The following is a 16,295-nucleotide window of genomic DNA, read 5'->3' on the forward strand; positions in this document are numbered from 1 at the left end:
TTCTCCCCTAAGAAGGAACCTTCTATTAATGATAATCCTGTGAGATTTGTGGTGAAATTCTAAACCCTCGGAGAACAATATTGAGAGTTTTAGCCTCACGGATATACCCACCTTTCAGAGTCAATTCTTTAAGGTGACACGATTGCCTAGAATCATCTGGAACTCAAATTTCAATAGCGAATAAATATTGAGGGATGAACACAGTTGAATACGCCTGGTGTTTGAGCAAATCAATGATGCCATTGTGCCAAAGCAAAATAAATAAGAATGAAAACTGCACAATGCATTTCGAGGAAGTGCGAGTATTAGACAGTGTGTAGTGTTCATTGACTCGGCAGAAAAAAAAACAAGCTTCACATTGTAAGGGCCACGGTGGAGGAAGTCATTCTGAAACCCTAGGGTTCGTCGAGGGCTGATTATCATGACAATTCTATCGCTTCGCCTGCTAAAATGGAAGACTTATTCCACTGACTTCTAATAACCCGGCTAAACAGTGCAGCCCTGACCGTTCTGCTAATGGAGATCCGATCATATACACGTCCCACTGAGGGGACGTCGGTCCGTCCAAAAGCTGGAGTGATTGATATTCAAACTCTGACTCATCCTCAGCGTTCTGGGGACAGAGGTTCCACACAGCCTTGTGAAACTGCGTCTGTTTTGCATCCGATACACTAACTGAGGTTTTGTGAGCAAGAGCGAGTTCCTGTTTACAAAAAATCAATCATTTCCCCCCCAGCCACCTACACCGAATTTCTCCAAAAAAGTCCAAAACTTTTAAGTTGATCAACATTCAAGTTGCTCTTTCTCCACACCCTAGCGATGACTGTAACACTACATTCTGCACTCACTCCTTCCCTTCTCTATGAACGGTATGCTTTGTCTGTATAGCGCGCAAGAAACAATACCTTTCACTGTATACTAATACATGTGACAATAATAAATCAAAACCAAATCAAAAACTCTGGTTCTGAGTCCTCCCCTCCACCTCCCACCCATCAGTTGGATCTGAGATTTGGGCAGAATTTTCCCATCCCGCCTGCCACGGGAATCAAAGCAGACGGGACACGGATTGTATAAAAGTCCGTTGATGTTGAGTGGCTTTAATGCTGCAACTTTATAAGACCCTTGTCAGATCCCACTTGGGTGTTCTGTGTGCAGGTCTGGTTGCCTCACTACAAGAAGAATGTGGAGGCTATTGAAAGGGTGCAGAGGACATTTACAAAGATGTTGCCCGAATTGGGAGGCGTGCCTTATGAGGATAGGTTGAGGGAGCTAGGTCTTTTCTCCCTGGAGAGACGAAGGATGAGAGGTGACCTGATAGAGGTTTATAAGATGTTGAGAGGTATAGATAGGGTGGATTCTCAGAGGCTATTTCCCAGGGCTGAAATGGTCGCTACGAGAGGACACAGGTTGAAGGTGCTGGGGAGCAGGTACAGAGGAGATGTCAGGGGTAAGTTTTTCACTCAGAGGGTGGTAAGTGAGTGGAATCTGCTGTCGGTGGTGGTGGAGGCGAACTCGCTGGGGTCTTTTAAGAGACTTCTGGATGAGTACATGGGATTTAATGGGATTGAGGGTTATAGATAGGCCTGGTAGGTAGAGATATGATCGGCGCAACTTGTGGGCCAAAGGGTCTGTTTGTGCTGTAGTGTTCTATGTTCTATTTTCCAGTCTTGGTCCGAGCGCGGCTGGAAAATCCTTCCCATTAACTCTGTTTTTTTTTCTCTCTCTCTCCACAGATGCTGCCAGACCTGCAGAGTCTTCCCAGAACTTTCTGTTTTTACTTGCAGCTGAAGAGTGCCCTCTGGGAAACCAAAAGTGAACTTTGGATCTTCCTTCTCCAGAAAGTGCTGCCAACTTTGAGACCATGTTACAGAGAAAAAAAAATCTGTTTATCTCAATCTGCTTGTAGATGGCTCCTGCCCTTTAGAGAGATGTTTTCCACACACAACCCATTTTCCTCAGTTAAATAAACAAGCCAACGAAAGGACTTTCAGTTGCTTAAAAAACAGCTTAGCTGAAATGGAAAAAGAACTTTTGATCTGCATATTTTTGAGAGTTTGCCAGCTTGTATCTCATTTCACTTTGATGTGGCTTTAACTTGTTACAGGTTAATCAGACACGTCATTGGTGTAAGAATGCTGTCTTGCTAGAAATATTTCTGGGACTTGTCCTACCAAGATCAAACCTCAGTTACTAACTTGGGATACTGTTCCAAGTGGCTGACAATACAACCCTTGTTCTGTTGCCCTTTTGAGCTGTACATTAGAATATGTTTGACTGTTTCTTAGGGGGAAGAAAATACAACCACACATTTTCAGTCCATTCAAGCTTGGGGAACTGATATTACACACAGCTTTCCTCCACCTCACTTAAGCCAAATCAAGTTTCCCAGGGTAATGTATGACACAGGGGCGGGTACAATAGATTCGCTGGCACGTGCAATACTCTTCTCAATGCTGCTTGATGGGAAGGCCAGCTGAAAGAACCAAATCGAGGAGGAGCAGATTTAGGACTGAGGAGGAATTTCTTCACCCAAAGGGTCGTGAATCTGTGGAATTCCCTGCCCAGTGACGGAGTTGAGGCTACCTCGTTGAATGTTTTTAAGGATAGATTTTTGAATAGTAAAGGAGTTAAGGGTTATGGTGAGTGGGCAGGCGGGTGAGTGGAGCTGAATCCATGAAAAGGTCAGCCATGATCTTATTGAATGCAGGCTCAAGGAGCCTACTCCTGCTCCTAGTTCTTATATCTACCCTGTCATTTTTTTGGGTGGTGGGGTGTGTGGCAGCACGGTGGCACTGCTGCCCCACAGCGCCAGGGACCCAGGTTCAATTCCGGCCTTGGGTCACAGCCTGTGTGGAGTTTGCACGTTCTCCCCGTGCCTGCATGGGTTTCCTTTAAGTGCTCCAGTCTCCTCCCACACTCCCCTGGAGCCCACGTATAAAGTTTGAAATTCCGATTCCTGTTAGTTTGTAGTTCTCCAGCCAGATCTTTGATGTTCCCCTTTCCATTTTCCCCACCTATGAAGTAACAACTCTTTTCTAAACTCCATTCATCCCACGGGATACAATTTTGGGTGAGACAACCAAGCAAATAAGTAAAAGAAGCTACGTACAGCTCTTGAGACGGTCTAATCTTGACGGGCTAATCAGCAGGAGTTGAGTGAAGCTGGGACATTGTTGCACTCAGCCAATGGCATTCAGCAAGGAGCAAAATGAATGTTAACAGGTTCGGTTACGTGGATTGGTCATGCTCAATTGCCCCTTTGTGTCAGGAGCATTAGCAGGGTAAATACAGGGGTTATAGAGATAGGGCCTGAGTTGGATTGTTGTCGGTGCAGACGCGATAGGCTGAATGGCCTCTTTCTGCATTGTAGGAATTCTATGATTCTATGAAGAGAGAGGGAGCAAGAGAAAGGTAGAAAAAAAAGAAATTAAGAAATGTAGAAGAGAGAGAGAGTGGGGGAAAGAGAGTTGGGGGAAAGTGAGGGTAGAGATATGGATGAATGAATTGGGCATTTCTTTCTGGCGTTGCAGCAGCACATTTGTTCTGTGGCTCAATCAGCTCTCCAACATGCTATTTCCCAACATTGGTTACCCCACAAGACAGTTCAGCTGGAAGCCATTGGAGCTTACTGCAGGTCATGGTACCAGCCGCCATCACAAACCTCACTGGCTGATGAACGGCTGCAAAACTGGCTCCAAACATTACTTTTCCAGTCTGCTCAGAGTAGCATTTTTTCCCCTCGGTGTAAAGTTTCCCATGGCACCAGCAGTTTGGAATAAACCAACGTCAGAATGTGTGACATTCACCAGGTTGATTCGAGTCTGAAGCTGTTGTTTTGTGGTGAGTTTATCAGTGGAGGTGGCAAGATGTGATGTTTAAAGCAGGACAGCACACCTTACTGTCAATGCTTTTTTAAAAAAAAACACCCTCAAATTACCCTTGAGGAAAATAAGTGGCCGCCATGTACCTACCCAAGTCAAAAGGTTCATCAAAGTTTTCCCACTTCTGCTGAGCGGCAGGAGTATCAACACAAGAGGATGCAAGTGCCTTGGGTAGTATGCAAACAACAAAATGACCACTAAACAAGTCACTGCTAAACAGCAGTGAGAAAACAAGAAGCCAAACCTCTGGCTCATTGCTGTGAGACAGCACTGATTCATCTCCTTTATTCGTCTATTCAAAGGCACTCAATTAGCTGCAGGGGCTACTGCTGTAGTTCAGAAGATGCTTACACTCTCAAAAGCTCACAGTCTGGCACCATCATTGTCACAACCCTTTGAAATCAAATCCAGCACCCTCCTTCCCCCCCCACCCCCAACCCCTAATCTCAACCCTCTCTCTCTCTTCCTCGCTAATGCTTTCACTCCCTCCTGTTGTCTCTCCCTGCCTGCTTTTTCCTTCCATGTCTCTCTCTCTCTCTCCCCTCTGTACTCTTTTCTCTCCCTCCTTTCCTCTGTCTCTCTCTCTCTCTTTCTCTAACATGTTTGTGGAGATACTGAGGATAGTTTTGTGTGGGGGTGGGGAGGGGCGGCAGAATTCCATTTTAATTCGAACATCCTCAACACTGTTAGACATTCCTTAAAAGCCTAAAAGGAAGCAAGAATATTTTGAACATAAGCTCACTCGCTCTATACTGCCAGACAACAGAGGTCTCTGTGGCTAAAAAAAAATTCTTAGTTACCTCATTGAAATGGTACACTTACATTTTTTAAAACGTGTAGGCTGAAATGCAGGGGCCAGAGACTGTTGGGACTATACTCACACACGGTGAAAAAAACATTTATATGAGAATATTTGCGTTAAAGTTAAAATTGCTCTTCTTTCATTCACAGAACGAACAAGAACACACAAACAAAAAAGTTTCAGGGCCCATACAACAGCTGCTAGCTGTGTTTCTACTGCCTGTTACACAGATCAGATTTCATGGCTTTCTTGTTCCTTCTCCAGCTGGCTACCTTCCACATACCTTCGCCCACATATCTCTGCCTCGCTGTGAACTTTGACCTCGCTGCTGGTCTGCTCCAGTCATTCCCAGAAAAAGAATACTTGCTGCTCAAACATCGAGGACAGGGTGGGGGGGGGGAGCGGCGGCTGGGGTGGTGGTGGGGAGGGTGGGGGGCAGTCAATGTTCAACAGCCATTTTAAGTTTGTTTATTTATTGGTGTCACAAATAGGCTTCCATTAACACTGCGGTGAAGTTACTGTGAAAATCCCCTAGTCGCCACATTCCGGCGCCTGTTCGGGTACGTTGAGGGAGAATTCAGCATGGCCAATGCACCTAACCAGCGCATCTTTCAAACTGTGGGATGAAACTGGAGCACCCGCAGGAAACCCATGCAGACACGGGGAAAATGTGCAGACTCTGCACAGACAGTGACCCAAGCTGGGAATCGAATCCGTTTTTCCGTTCCCGTTTCCTTGTATGACCCACCAGTTATGGCTCAGATTCCACATGAGGTTTACTTTGCCCTTTTATTTGTTGTGGCTACCTGGACATCACACTTAATCTGTGACAGGGGTCACTAATTGATTCTGTGATAGTGAGGGTGCTACAGCATTAGTTGGAAATCAGTGGTTATTTATCCCTTTGCTTTGTAAATGTTGGAGATTTATCAGAGCAGCTTTCTGACCAAGACAGATAATAGAGAAAAGTAAACAACAATTTGCCTTTATTTAGCCTTCTACTAAGACAGGATTTCAATAATTGCTTTACAGTCAATTAAATGCTTCTGCATTATCATCACTATTGCAATGTAGGAAATGCTGTGGTCAATTTGCAGACAGCAGGATTCCAGGAACAGAAGCAGATAGGAACATTGGAACAGGAAGTGGCCATTCAGCCCCTTTAAGTCTGTTCTGCTATCTACATTGATCATGCTAATTTCTACCTGAACTCCATCTACCAGCATTGGCTCTGTAACCCATTAAATCCTTACCTAATATATGTGGGGAAGCAGTGATGTAGTGGTATTGTGGGGGTGGGTGGCCTAGTAATCTGGACACCCTGGGCACTGCTCTGAGGACCTGGGTTCAAATCCCACTAAGACAGATGGTGAAATTTGAATTCAATCAAAATTTGGAATAAAAAGTCTAATGGTGATCACGAAACCCCTGTCAATTGTCATTAAAAAAACCCAACTGGTTCACTAATGTCCTTTAGGGAAGGAAGTCTAGTCTTTCCTGGTCTGGCTTGCATGTGATTCCAAATCCACAGCAATGTGGTTGACTCTTAAATGCCCTCAGGGATAGAACATAGAACACTACAGCACAAATAGGCCCTTTGGCCCACAAGTTGTGCTGATCATATCCCTACCTACTAGGCCTATCTATAACCCTCAATCCCATTAAATCCCATGTACTCATCCAGAAGTCTCTTAATAGACCCCAACGAGTTTGCCTCCACCACTACTGAAAGCAGCCGATTCCACTCACCCACCACCCTCTGAGTGAAAAACGTACCCCGACATCTCCTCAGTACCTAATTATGGGCAGTAAATGCCCTCAAATAAAAACATCAACTTCAGCTTTGATAATTTCAATGATCTTCGTCATCAACTTTTCAAGGGGATTCTTTCCAGGTTTCCAATCCCCTTTTATGAAGACATGTTTCTGATATCAGCCTAACTTTAAGGTCCCCTTGTTATGGGTTTCTCCAACAGAGGAATATGCTTCTCTCTATCAACCTTACTAACATTTCAGTTGGGTCACCTCTTCATCTTCAATGTCTGAGGAAATGCTAGTCTGGTCAACGCAACCTGTCTTCATATTTGAACTCTTTTTAATCCCTGGTGAAATTATTTGAGGCATAAATATTGGCCAGGACACTGGAGAAAATTCCTCTGCTTTTCGAAATAGTGCGATGGGATCTTTGATGTCCAGTCAAAAGGAAAGACATGGACTTGGTTTTAAAGTCTCGTCTTGAAAGTTGCACTGCCAGTAGTGTGGCACTCCTTCAGTACTGCTGGAGTGTCAGTCTGGATTCCATGCTCAAAGCCTTGAGTCTCAAACCCCCAAACTTCTGAGATATGTGACTGCTACCCCTGAGCCACAGATAAAAACAGCGAAAAGAGGTGCAGGAGTCAGCCATTCCACTACAAAAGACCATGAATGTAGCCCAATCCATCAAGCAAACCAGCCTCCCATTAATTGACTATCTATATTTCCCACTGCCTCAACAAAGCAGCCAGCATAATTAAAGACCCTACGCACCCCGGACATTCTCTCTTCCACCTTCTTTCTTCGGAAAAAAGATACAAAAGTCTGAGGTCACATACCTACCAACTCAAGAACAGCTTCTTTCCTGCTGCTGTCAGACTTTTGAATGGACCTACCTTGCATTAAGTTGATCTTTCTCTACACCCTAGCTATGACTGCAACACTACATTCTGCACTCTCTCGTTTCCTTCTCTATGAATGCAATGTTTTGTCTGTATAGTGCGCAAGAAACAATTCTTTTCACTGTATATTAATACATGTGACAATAATAAATCAAATCAAATCACCACCATTCAATATGATCATGGCTGATCATGCGCTCTCAGTAACCCACTCCTGCTTTCTCTCCATACCCTTAGATCTGTTTAGCTGCAAGGGCCACATCCAGCTCCCTCTTCAACATATCTAACAAACTGGCCCCAACAGCCTTTTGCAGTAGAGAACTTCACAGGTTCATAACACTCTGAGTGAAGAAGTTCCCCCTCAACTCAGTCCTGAATAGCTTACCCCTTACTCGTAGACTGTGACCCCCTAGCTCTGGACTTCCCCAACATTGGGAGTATTCTACCCGTATCTAGCCTGTCCAGTCCCATCAGGATTTGATATGTTTCCATGAAATCCCCTCTCATCCTTTTAAATTCCAGTGAGTGCAAGCCCAGTGCATCCAGTCTCTCTTCATATGTCAGTCCTGCCACTGCGGTGATCAGTCTGGTGAACCTTTGCTGGACTCCCTCAACAGTGAGAATTTTCTCAAAGAGAGCGTATGGTCTGGTTCCCATTTTGACAATAATGTTGCTATGATCAGTGTTGTCAGTTCCAAGTCAGTCTGCTATGCAGAAAGCCTTAGAATATTGCAGTGTACATCAATAGGCAAGTGTTTGCAAATTTCTAAAGACATTAAGACTGTCTATTTTGTCTGGCGCATTTCGAGTTACACTGCCTGAAAGGCAAGTAAAGAGGTCTTGTCATCAGGAGTCCTAGATTTGCAAGTCAGAAATCCTGAAACAGGACAGTGGTCCGGTTATTTCCACAGAATTTTAACAGCATCATCAACACACTGAAGTACTGTTTAAAGACGCCAGTAAAAATATCAGTCAAAAGACTTACTGTTGGGTGTTTTCACTTTAAGCTGCTCTAAACTATTATCATATTCACCTCGCTTCCAACTTCAATGGAACCAATTCTTTGGAAACAGCAAAAGTGATCATGGAGCACGCCACGGCCCTGAATGGACCCGATTCCCAACAAAAATGAATCTTAATGGAGTTAAGCGTCTGATGGGCAAGAGGGAGGCAGTGCCACTTTAGCCGATGAAGTTAGCAAAGAGAGAATTCACTATCACGGGAAACATACTCAATAAATTTACTTAGTAAAAACTGAATGTTCCATTTAAGTGTAGAGTCTGCCTCCAGCGCTCCAGTTTCCTCCCACATCCAAAGATGTGTTGGTTTTTGACTTGACTTATGATTGTCACATGTGTTAGAATACAGAGTTGTTTCTTGTGTGCTGTACAGACAAAGCATACCACTCATAGAGAAGAAAAAGAGGCACAGTGGCACAGTGGTTAGCCCTGCTCCCACACAGCACCAGAGATCTGGGTTTGATTCCCGGCTTTGGTCACTGTGTGGAGTCCCCATGTTCTCCCTGTGTCTGCGTGGGTTTCCTCCCACAGACCAAACGATGTGCTGGTTAGATGCCTCGGCCATGCTAAATTCTCCCTCAGAGTACCCGGACAGGGGAAAGAGTGTGGCAACTAGGGCATTTTCAGTAACTCAATTGCAGTGTTAATGTAAACCTACTTGTGACTAATAAATAAACTTTTAAAGGAGAGAATGAAGAAGGTAGTGTTACAGTCATAGCTAATGCGAGATAGGTCCATTCAAAAGTCAGAGGGCAGCAGGGAAGAAGCTGTTCTTGAGTCAGTTGGGACATGTCCTCACACTTCTGTATCTTTTTCCTGACGGAAGAAGGTGGAAGAGGGTACGTGGCACCCTTAATTATGCTGGCTGCTTTCCCAAGGCAGCGGGAAGTGTTGATGGTCATGTTAAATTGTCCCTGAGGGTCGGGGGATTAGCAGGGTAAATACATGGGGTTATGGGGATAGCACCTGGGTGGGGTTGTTGCTGGAGCAGGCTAGGTGGGCCAAATGTCCTGCTTCTGCATTGTAGGGATCCTATGAAAAAAAATAGATATTGGCCAAACCATAGTTACCAGGGAAAGCTTGACAAGCATGAGCGGGAGAAGGGAGTTGGGGGTTATGATGTTAGAATTAAGATGAGGAAGGGGAAGAGGAGGCATGAGTGGAGTGTAAGTACTGGCATGGACAGGTTGGGCCGATTGGTCTCTTTCTGTGCAAAATCTAGCTCGCAATTGGTAAAAAGTTTAAAGTGTGTTTATTATTAGTGTCACAAGTAGACGTACATTAACACTGCAATGAAGTTACTGTGTAAACCCCCACTGGCTCCGAACAAAAATTCACATTGGATGGCTGCTCGCTCAAGAGGAACAGTCTCTGCCCTCCACAAGACTTGCAAAGCCAGAAATCCCCATCAGAAACAGCAGCTTTCTGCCTCGGAAAACTACCGTGGCGGGGTGGCATGGTAGCACAGTGGTTAGCACTGCTGCTTCACAGCTCCAGGGTCCTGGGTTCGATTCCCGGCTCGGGTCACTGTCTGTGTGGAGTTCGCACATTCTCCTCGTATCTGCGTGGGTTTCTGCCGGGTGCTCCGGTTTCCTCCCACAGTCCAAAGATGTGCGGGTTAGGTTGATTGGCCATGCTAAGAAATTGCCCCTTAGTGTCCAGGGATGCGTAGGTTAGAGGGATTAGTGGGTATAATATGTAGGGATATGGGGATAGGCCTGGGTGGGATTGTGTTCGGTGCAGACTTGATGGGCCGAAGGGCCTCTTCCTGCATTGTAGGGTTCTATGATCTAATGGTCTCCAGCAAACACGGCACAGGCATTCTTCAAAGACATTATTTTCATGCACACAAACATACAAAATCAGCAGGAGTAGACCATTCGGCCCCTCGAGAGTCCTGCGCCTCTGAATAAGATATGATGGATCTAATTGTAACCTCAACTCCACGTTCAGCCAATCCCCCAACAGCAGGCATTCTCAATGTAGAAAAGGCCAATCATTCCGCAGAATGACTTAAAAACAGCTGAAAAGCATCTCTTGGAATTTCTATCTTCTAAGCCAAGAATTCCAGAGGGCTACTTGCCGTCGATTGGTTCAGGGAGGTACAAATATGAATGAAATTCATACGTAGCAATTAGTTTTGAAAATAATCTTACCGGTGACTGCTGAAGGGTGTTCTGCATTCTCATTTGGTGCATGCGTAGCTTGTTGCGAAACTGCAGCTGTAGATTGCTTGTCTGCTGAGTGGGCCCAGGTTGCGGGGGCTGCTGCACTGCTGAGTTCGGCTGCTGCATGTAATGCACCACCGAGGGCTGGCTCTGGCTGCCAGCCACTTGCGGCATCTTCTGCGCGGACAGGTCAGGGTCAAAATGTGACAGTGGCTTGGTGTTGCTGAAGGAAAGCTGCTCCGAAGGTATGGAGTTCTCATTCACGGGAGCCTGGCTCAGGCCCGCTTGCTGCTGCTGCTGCTGCTGTGCCTGCTGCTGCACCATCATGGGCAGGCGGTTAGGTTGGCTGGACGGCGCTTTGCTGTAGAGGTAACTCTGCATGGCGTTGCCCGAGGGAGGAATGTTGGCCAGCATCGCATTGGGAGGGCTGAACGGCTGCTGGTGCAGGGAGGGGCTGGGAAGTTTGTCCGGTTGGTAGGGCGGAGAAGGTCCAGAGGAAGGGACTGGGGGCCAGTTTGCCGCCTGGCCCTGCTGCGGGTGGGGCTGTTGGGAGACGGAACGCTGATGCTGGCTGGCGGCGATCTTCTTCAGCTGCTGCGCGTGCGACAACTCATGCCAGTTGGCCCCAACGCGGTTGGCGCTGGTGCCCGTCAACAAAGGCGGCTGGGCCTGGCTGGGAGCTTGGTTCTGAGATGCTGATGACATGGGCAATGGCATGGGATTGGGTGGAGCTGGCAATGGATACGATGTACCTGTCGAGGGGGGCCTCCGCTGAGGAGACCCCCCTGGTGCCTGACTGTAACTGGGAGAAAACTCTCGGTTCGGTATGGCATTCTCCAGATGGGAAGCTGCTTGAGGAGATGGCTTCCGAGTGCTGCTCTGACTTGTTTGGACAAGCCCCAGGTTCAGGGGGTCGCTCCTGTTGGTCAGGATGTCGAGTTCGTTCAGGGGAGGGTTGGGCATATTTGTCAATTCCTCCAACAGATCCTCCAAGTCCTGATCCATTGTTTGCATATTGTTGACTCCTTTGGAGTCAAACGAGAACATGTTGTGTCCATCCCCCACGGTAGGTTTCATCTCGGCGCTGGAGGTCACGGCAAATTGTGAGCCAATGTCACTGCCGTTCACTTGGTTGCTACCCATGAGGCCCGCATTGGCGCCTGGTGCAACACAACCCAAAGATGGCCCCATGGAGGGAGGAGTCTGCAGGGCCTGGCTGCGGTGCCCAATGAGGGAGGAGCTTTGCACGTCTGGGCGAAGGACACTGGAGGTGTCGCCCTGACCCATTGGAAGACTGACATCTTCGAGACAAATCCTTTTAACCTCGCTGGAGAAGGCGCCATCGGAAAGTTCGTTGATTTTGTCGTGATTGGCGGGGGAGCCGTTGCTTTCCAACTTTCTCTTTATCGATCCTTGGAGCTGAAAGAAAGAAAAGGATGATGTGAGAGGCTACGTCAAGTCTGGAGCAGGAACATACAGCACAAGGCAAGATGATCCATCATGACTTATTTCCAGTACTGAAGCTCAAATTGGTCAGAAAAGAGTAATCTGCTGCAAGATTTCATTATGCTTTCCCGTTCTCACAGGTTAAATCCTTTATCAGTTCATGTCTGCTGCCTCAGCCAACTAAACATCCTCTACAACAAGGGGCCACTGTTTATCAACTCAGTAAACAAATTCAACTCAGCAGCAGAAATCATTGATTTTGCAGGACAAAGTTATGTAATTATTAGACAATCTGTACCAAATGACAGGAACATACAAAAAAGATGCACATAGAGCAAACAAAGGCTATTAAAAATACCTAACACAGCCTCAAAACACAAAGTCAATTATTGGCAAGGAACCAAGTCAATACCTCATACCAATAAAATGGATAACAAGAGGCTGAACTCCCCACAGCAAGTTGTCCGAGCAAGAAAACTCTGGTCCCATATTGTTGTAAGAGTCACCAAATCCCTACAGTACAAAAGGAGGCCATTTGGCTCATCGAACCTGCACTGACCAGGCCCTATTCCCATGTACTACTACCCTGCTAGTCCCTTTGACATTAAAGGGCAATTTAGCATGGCCAATCCACCTCCCCTCGCATCTTTACTGTGGAACACCCGGAAGAAACCCACACAGACATGGGGAGAACATGCAAACTCCACACAGATGGTCACCCAAGGCCGGAATTGAATCTGGGCCCCTGGAGCTGTGAGGCAGCAGCGCTAACCACTGTGCCACCCCAAAGATAATAGCCCCTAATAGTCGCTATAGTCCCAGGGGATCATAAGATGCTGTCCCCCTTTTTTGAGAGGGAGAGCTGACTGGTGCTGATTTAACCTGGGGATCACCACACCTCAAGGGTAAGGTTGAGAAAGCAACTCCTTAATGGATAATCTCAGTCGGTACAGGAATTGAACCCATGATGTTGGCGACCCTCTTCATCACTAACCAGCCATCCAGCCAACTGAGCTAATCAACTCTTGCTGTTGAGGCAGGAACTTACCTATCTTTGAAAAGGAAGAATGGTTAAACACTTGGGGTGGACGTCTGTTACGGGATGGAGCAGGACACTGGGATTCTTTTTGGAGAGCTCTAACAAAAAGTCGGCAAGTACACAATGGGCCAAGTGGCCTCCATTTGTGCTGTAAACCTCTGCAGCTCCCTGTATTCACAAAATTCATTGGAGGTACTTTCAGGAATCTCAAGGTTCATGTACACAATTGTGCAGTGGCATCACAATGCAGTGGGCAATTTCTAACTCAGTATGTAACTGGGGTAAGTCTAACAGGAGGAAATCTTGCTCCGAGCCACATCAGCCTTGATTTACACAACACAAGTTTAATGTTGAGTTTAGAATGAAGTGCAAGTAGACTTGGTATTCTATATCTATGTCCAAGTTTGATTCATTAGAGGGGGACCAAGGGATTAACTAAGGAGGAGAAAAAAAAGTAGGAGAGTAAGCTTGCAGGGAACATAAAAGCGGATGTATTTGAAGAGAAAGATTGGTGAAGACAAATATAGATCCCTTAAAATCAGAAACAGGCGAACTTATAATGGGGAACAAAGAAATGCTGACCAACTAAATACATACTTTGGTTCTGTCTTCACAAAGAAGGACGCAAATAAAATATCAGAAATGTTGGGAAACACGGCATTTAGGAAGAGGATGGATCTAAATTAAATCAGTATTAGTAGAGAAATGGTGTTGGGAAAATTGATAGGATTGAAGGCAGCTAAATCTCGAGGGCCTGATTTCTACATTCCAGACTATTTAAGGAAATGGCCTGAGGAATAATAAAGCAAAGTTTATTAATTTGTCACAAGTAGGCTTACAATAACACTACAATGAAGATACACTAGTCGCCATGTTCTGGCGCCTGTTCGGGTACTCTGAGGGAGACATTGGATGCACTGGTGGTCACCTTCCAAGATTCTATAGTCTCTGGAACAGTCCCTATGGATTGGAGAGTAGCTAATATAATCCTATTATTTAAGAAGGGAGGTAGAAAGAAAGTAGGGAATGATGGACCAGTCTACCTGACATCAGTAGTGAAGAAAATTCTAGAACACTTGGAAAACAGGAGCAGAATCAGACAGAGTCAGCATCAATTTATGAAAGTGAAATCAAGCTTATCAAATCTACTGGAATTCTTCGAGGATGTTACGAGTAGAGCTGATGAGGGAGAGCCAGTGAGTGTGGTTTACTTGGACTTTCAGAAGGCTTTCGACAAAGTCCCACATAAGAGATTATTGTATGAAATGAAGGCACGTGGGATTGGGGGCAGTGCAATGAGATGGCCAGAAAACTGGTTGGCAGACAGGACACAAAAAGTAGGAACAAACAGGTCTTTTTTCAAACGGCAGGCAGTGACTACTGGGGTATTGCAGGGACTGGTGCTGCGTCCACTTATCTGAGGAAGGATGTTCTTGCTATAGAACTACCACAGAAAGTGGTTGAGGCCAAAACATTGTATGTTTTAAGAAGGAGTCAGATATAGCACTTGAGACGAAATGAAACAAAGCATCTGGGGGCAAAGCAGGATCAGGTTATTGAGTTGGATGATCAGCCATGATCATAATGAATGGCAGCGTAGACTCGAGGTCTGAATGGCCTCCTCCTGAACCTCTTTCTATGTTTCTACATTAATGTCTGCATGATGTTCCTCAGATCTCTCCTACCCTGTGCTACCACTCACATCGGTGAATATTAGAATGGAAAAGTAACAGTTTTACACATCAATTTAAAGTTAGAGGTCATTATTTTTCCCATTGCCTCAGCTGATTCATCAATTAAAAAAGGAGAACAGGCAACCAATAACTCCTATTTCCATTTAGATTGCACCTTTAATGGAAGTGTTTGAAAGAGGAGGTGGGAAGAACCTATTTCCAATTGGCAGAAAGGTCTGCAGCCAGAAATACAGAATTAAGATAATTGTCTTTTTTTAAAAAAAGCAACACAGTGGGCATAATGCTCCCAAAAAATTTCTAAGTGCTGTCCCTGGCAGGAAAAGCAGTGAGATTCCTGGAAGGTGTGTAGGTGTGATCTAGATCAGAATCCATCCACATTTGGCCACTTTGTGGGAGCCTGGGGATGCCCCTGCTGGGAAAGGGATGTGTGGGACCCAAAGAGGCTGGCAAGGCTGGTTCCTCAGAGATTGGGGCACTGCAATGCCAGGAGTGCCATGGTGCCGGAGATATAGCTATGTCCAATCACTCCCACTGAGTTGTTACGAGCTGGAATGCACTTCTTCTTATTCATGCACGAGACATGGGCATTGCTGGGTGGGCCAGCATTTATTGCCCATCCCTATATGCCCTTGAGAAGGTGGTGGTGAGCTGCCTTCTTGAATCGCTGCAGTCCATGTGCTATCAGTTGACCCACAATGGTGTTAGGGAGGGAATTCCAGGATTTTGACCCAGGGAATGGTGATATATTTCCAAGTCAGGATGGTGAGTGGCTTGGAGGGGAACTCACAGGTGATCATAGAATCATAGAACCCTACAGTGCAGAAAGACACCCTCTGTCCCATCGAATCTGCACCAAACACAATCCCATCCAGGCTCTAGCCCCATATCCCAACATATTATACCCACTAATCCCTCTAACCTACGCATCCCTAGACACTAAGGGGCAATTTCTTAGCATGGCCAATCAACCCAACCCGCACATCTTTGAACTGTGGGAGGAAACCGGAGTACCCAGAGGAAACCACACAGACACGAGGAGAATGTGCAAACTCCATAAGCAGTGACCCGAGCCGGGAATTGAACCCAGGACCCTGGAGCTGTGAAGCGGCAGTGCTAACCACTGTGCTAGCGTGCCACCCCTAGTGATGGTGTTCCCATGTATCTGCTGCCCTTGTCCTTCTAAAGGGAAGTGGACGTTGGTTTGAAAGGTGCTGTCTAAGGATCTTTGGTGAATTGCTGCACTGCATCTTGTAGAGAGCACACACTGCTGCTACTGAGCGTCAGTGGTGGAGGGAGTGGATGTGGTGCCAATCAAGCCTTCTTTGTCCTGAAAAGGCAATGGAAGCAAAGTCAATCGTAACTTTCCAAAGCGAACCGGATGGATACTGGAAAAGGAGACTTTTGCAGGGCTATAGTGGGAGAGCTGGGGGACTGAAACTAATTGTATCGCAATTTTAAAAAGCCAGTATGGACACAATGGGCCAAATGATCTCATTCTGTGCAATTTGATTCTAGCTTTGGAGACAGAGAAACATCCCAGAACCCCCAAGGCACCAGAACCAGTTGCTCACTCTGTCGTTGGCATTCTA

At 46.0% G+C, this 16,295-nt stretch overlaps 1 protein-coding gene across 2 annotated transcripts in view; it reads right to left on the reverse strand.

Moving 5' to 3' along the window:
- LOC145342340 (mastermind-like protein 2) overlaps window positions 1-16,295 on the reverse strand; it is a 136,888-nt gene that overhangs the window by 55,747 nt on the left and 64,846 nt on the right. For both annotated transcript variants that reach the window (XM_080187846.1, XM_080187847.1), the window contains exon 2: window positions 10,516-11,946. In XM_080187846.1, coding sequence (XP_080043972.1) covers window positions 10,516-11,946 — 1,431 coding nt within the window. The remainder of the gene's footprint in view (window positions 1-10,515; window positions 11,947-16,295) is intronic.

This window comes from Carcharhinus amblyrhynchos, chromosome 4 (genome assembly GCF_965287045.1).
Source record: "Carcharhinus amblyrhynchos chromosome 4, sCarAmb.v2.hapA, whole genome shotgun sequence".
NCBI classification, from domain to species: domain Eukaryota; kingdom Metazoa; phylum Chordata; class Chondrichthyes; order Carcharhiniformes; family Carcharhinidae; genus Carcharhinus; species Carcharhinus amblyrhynchos.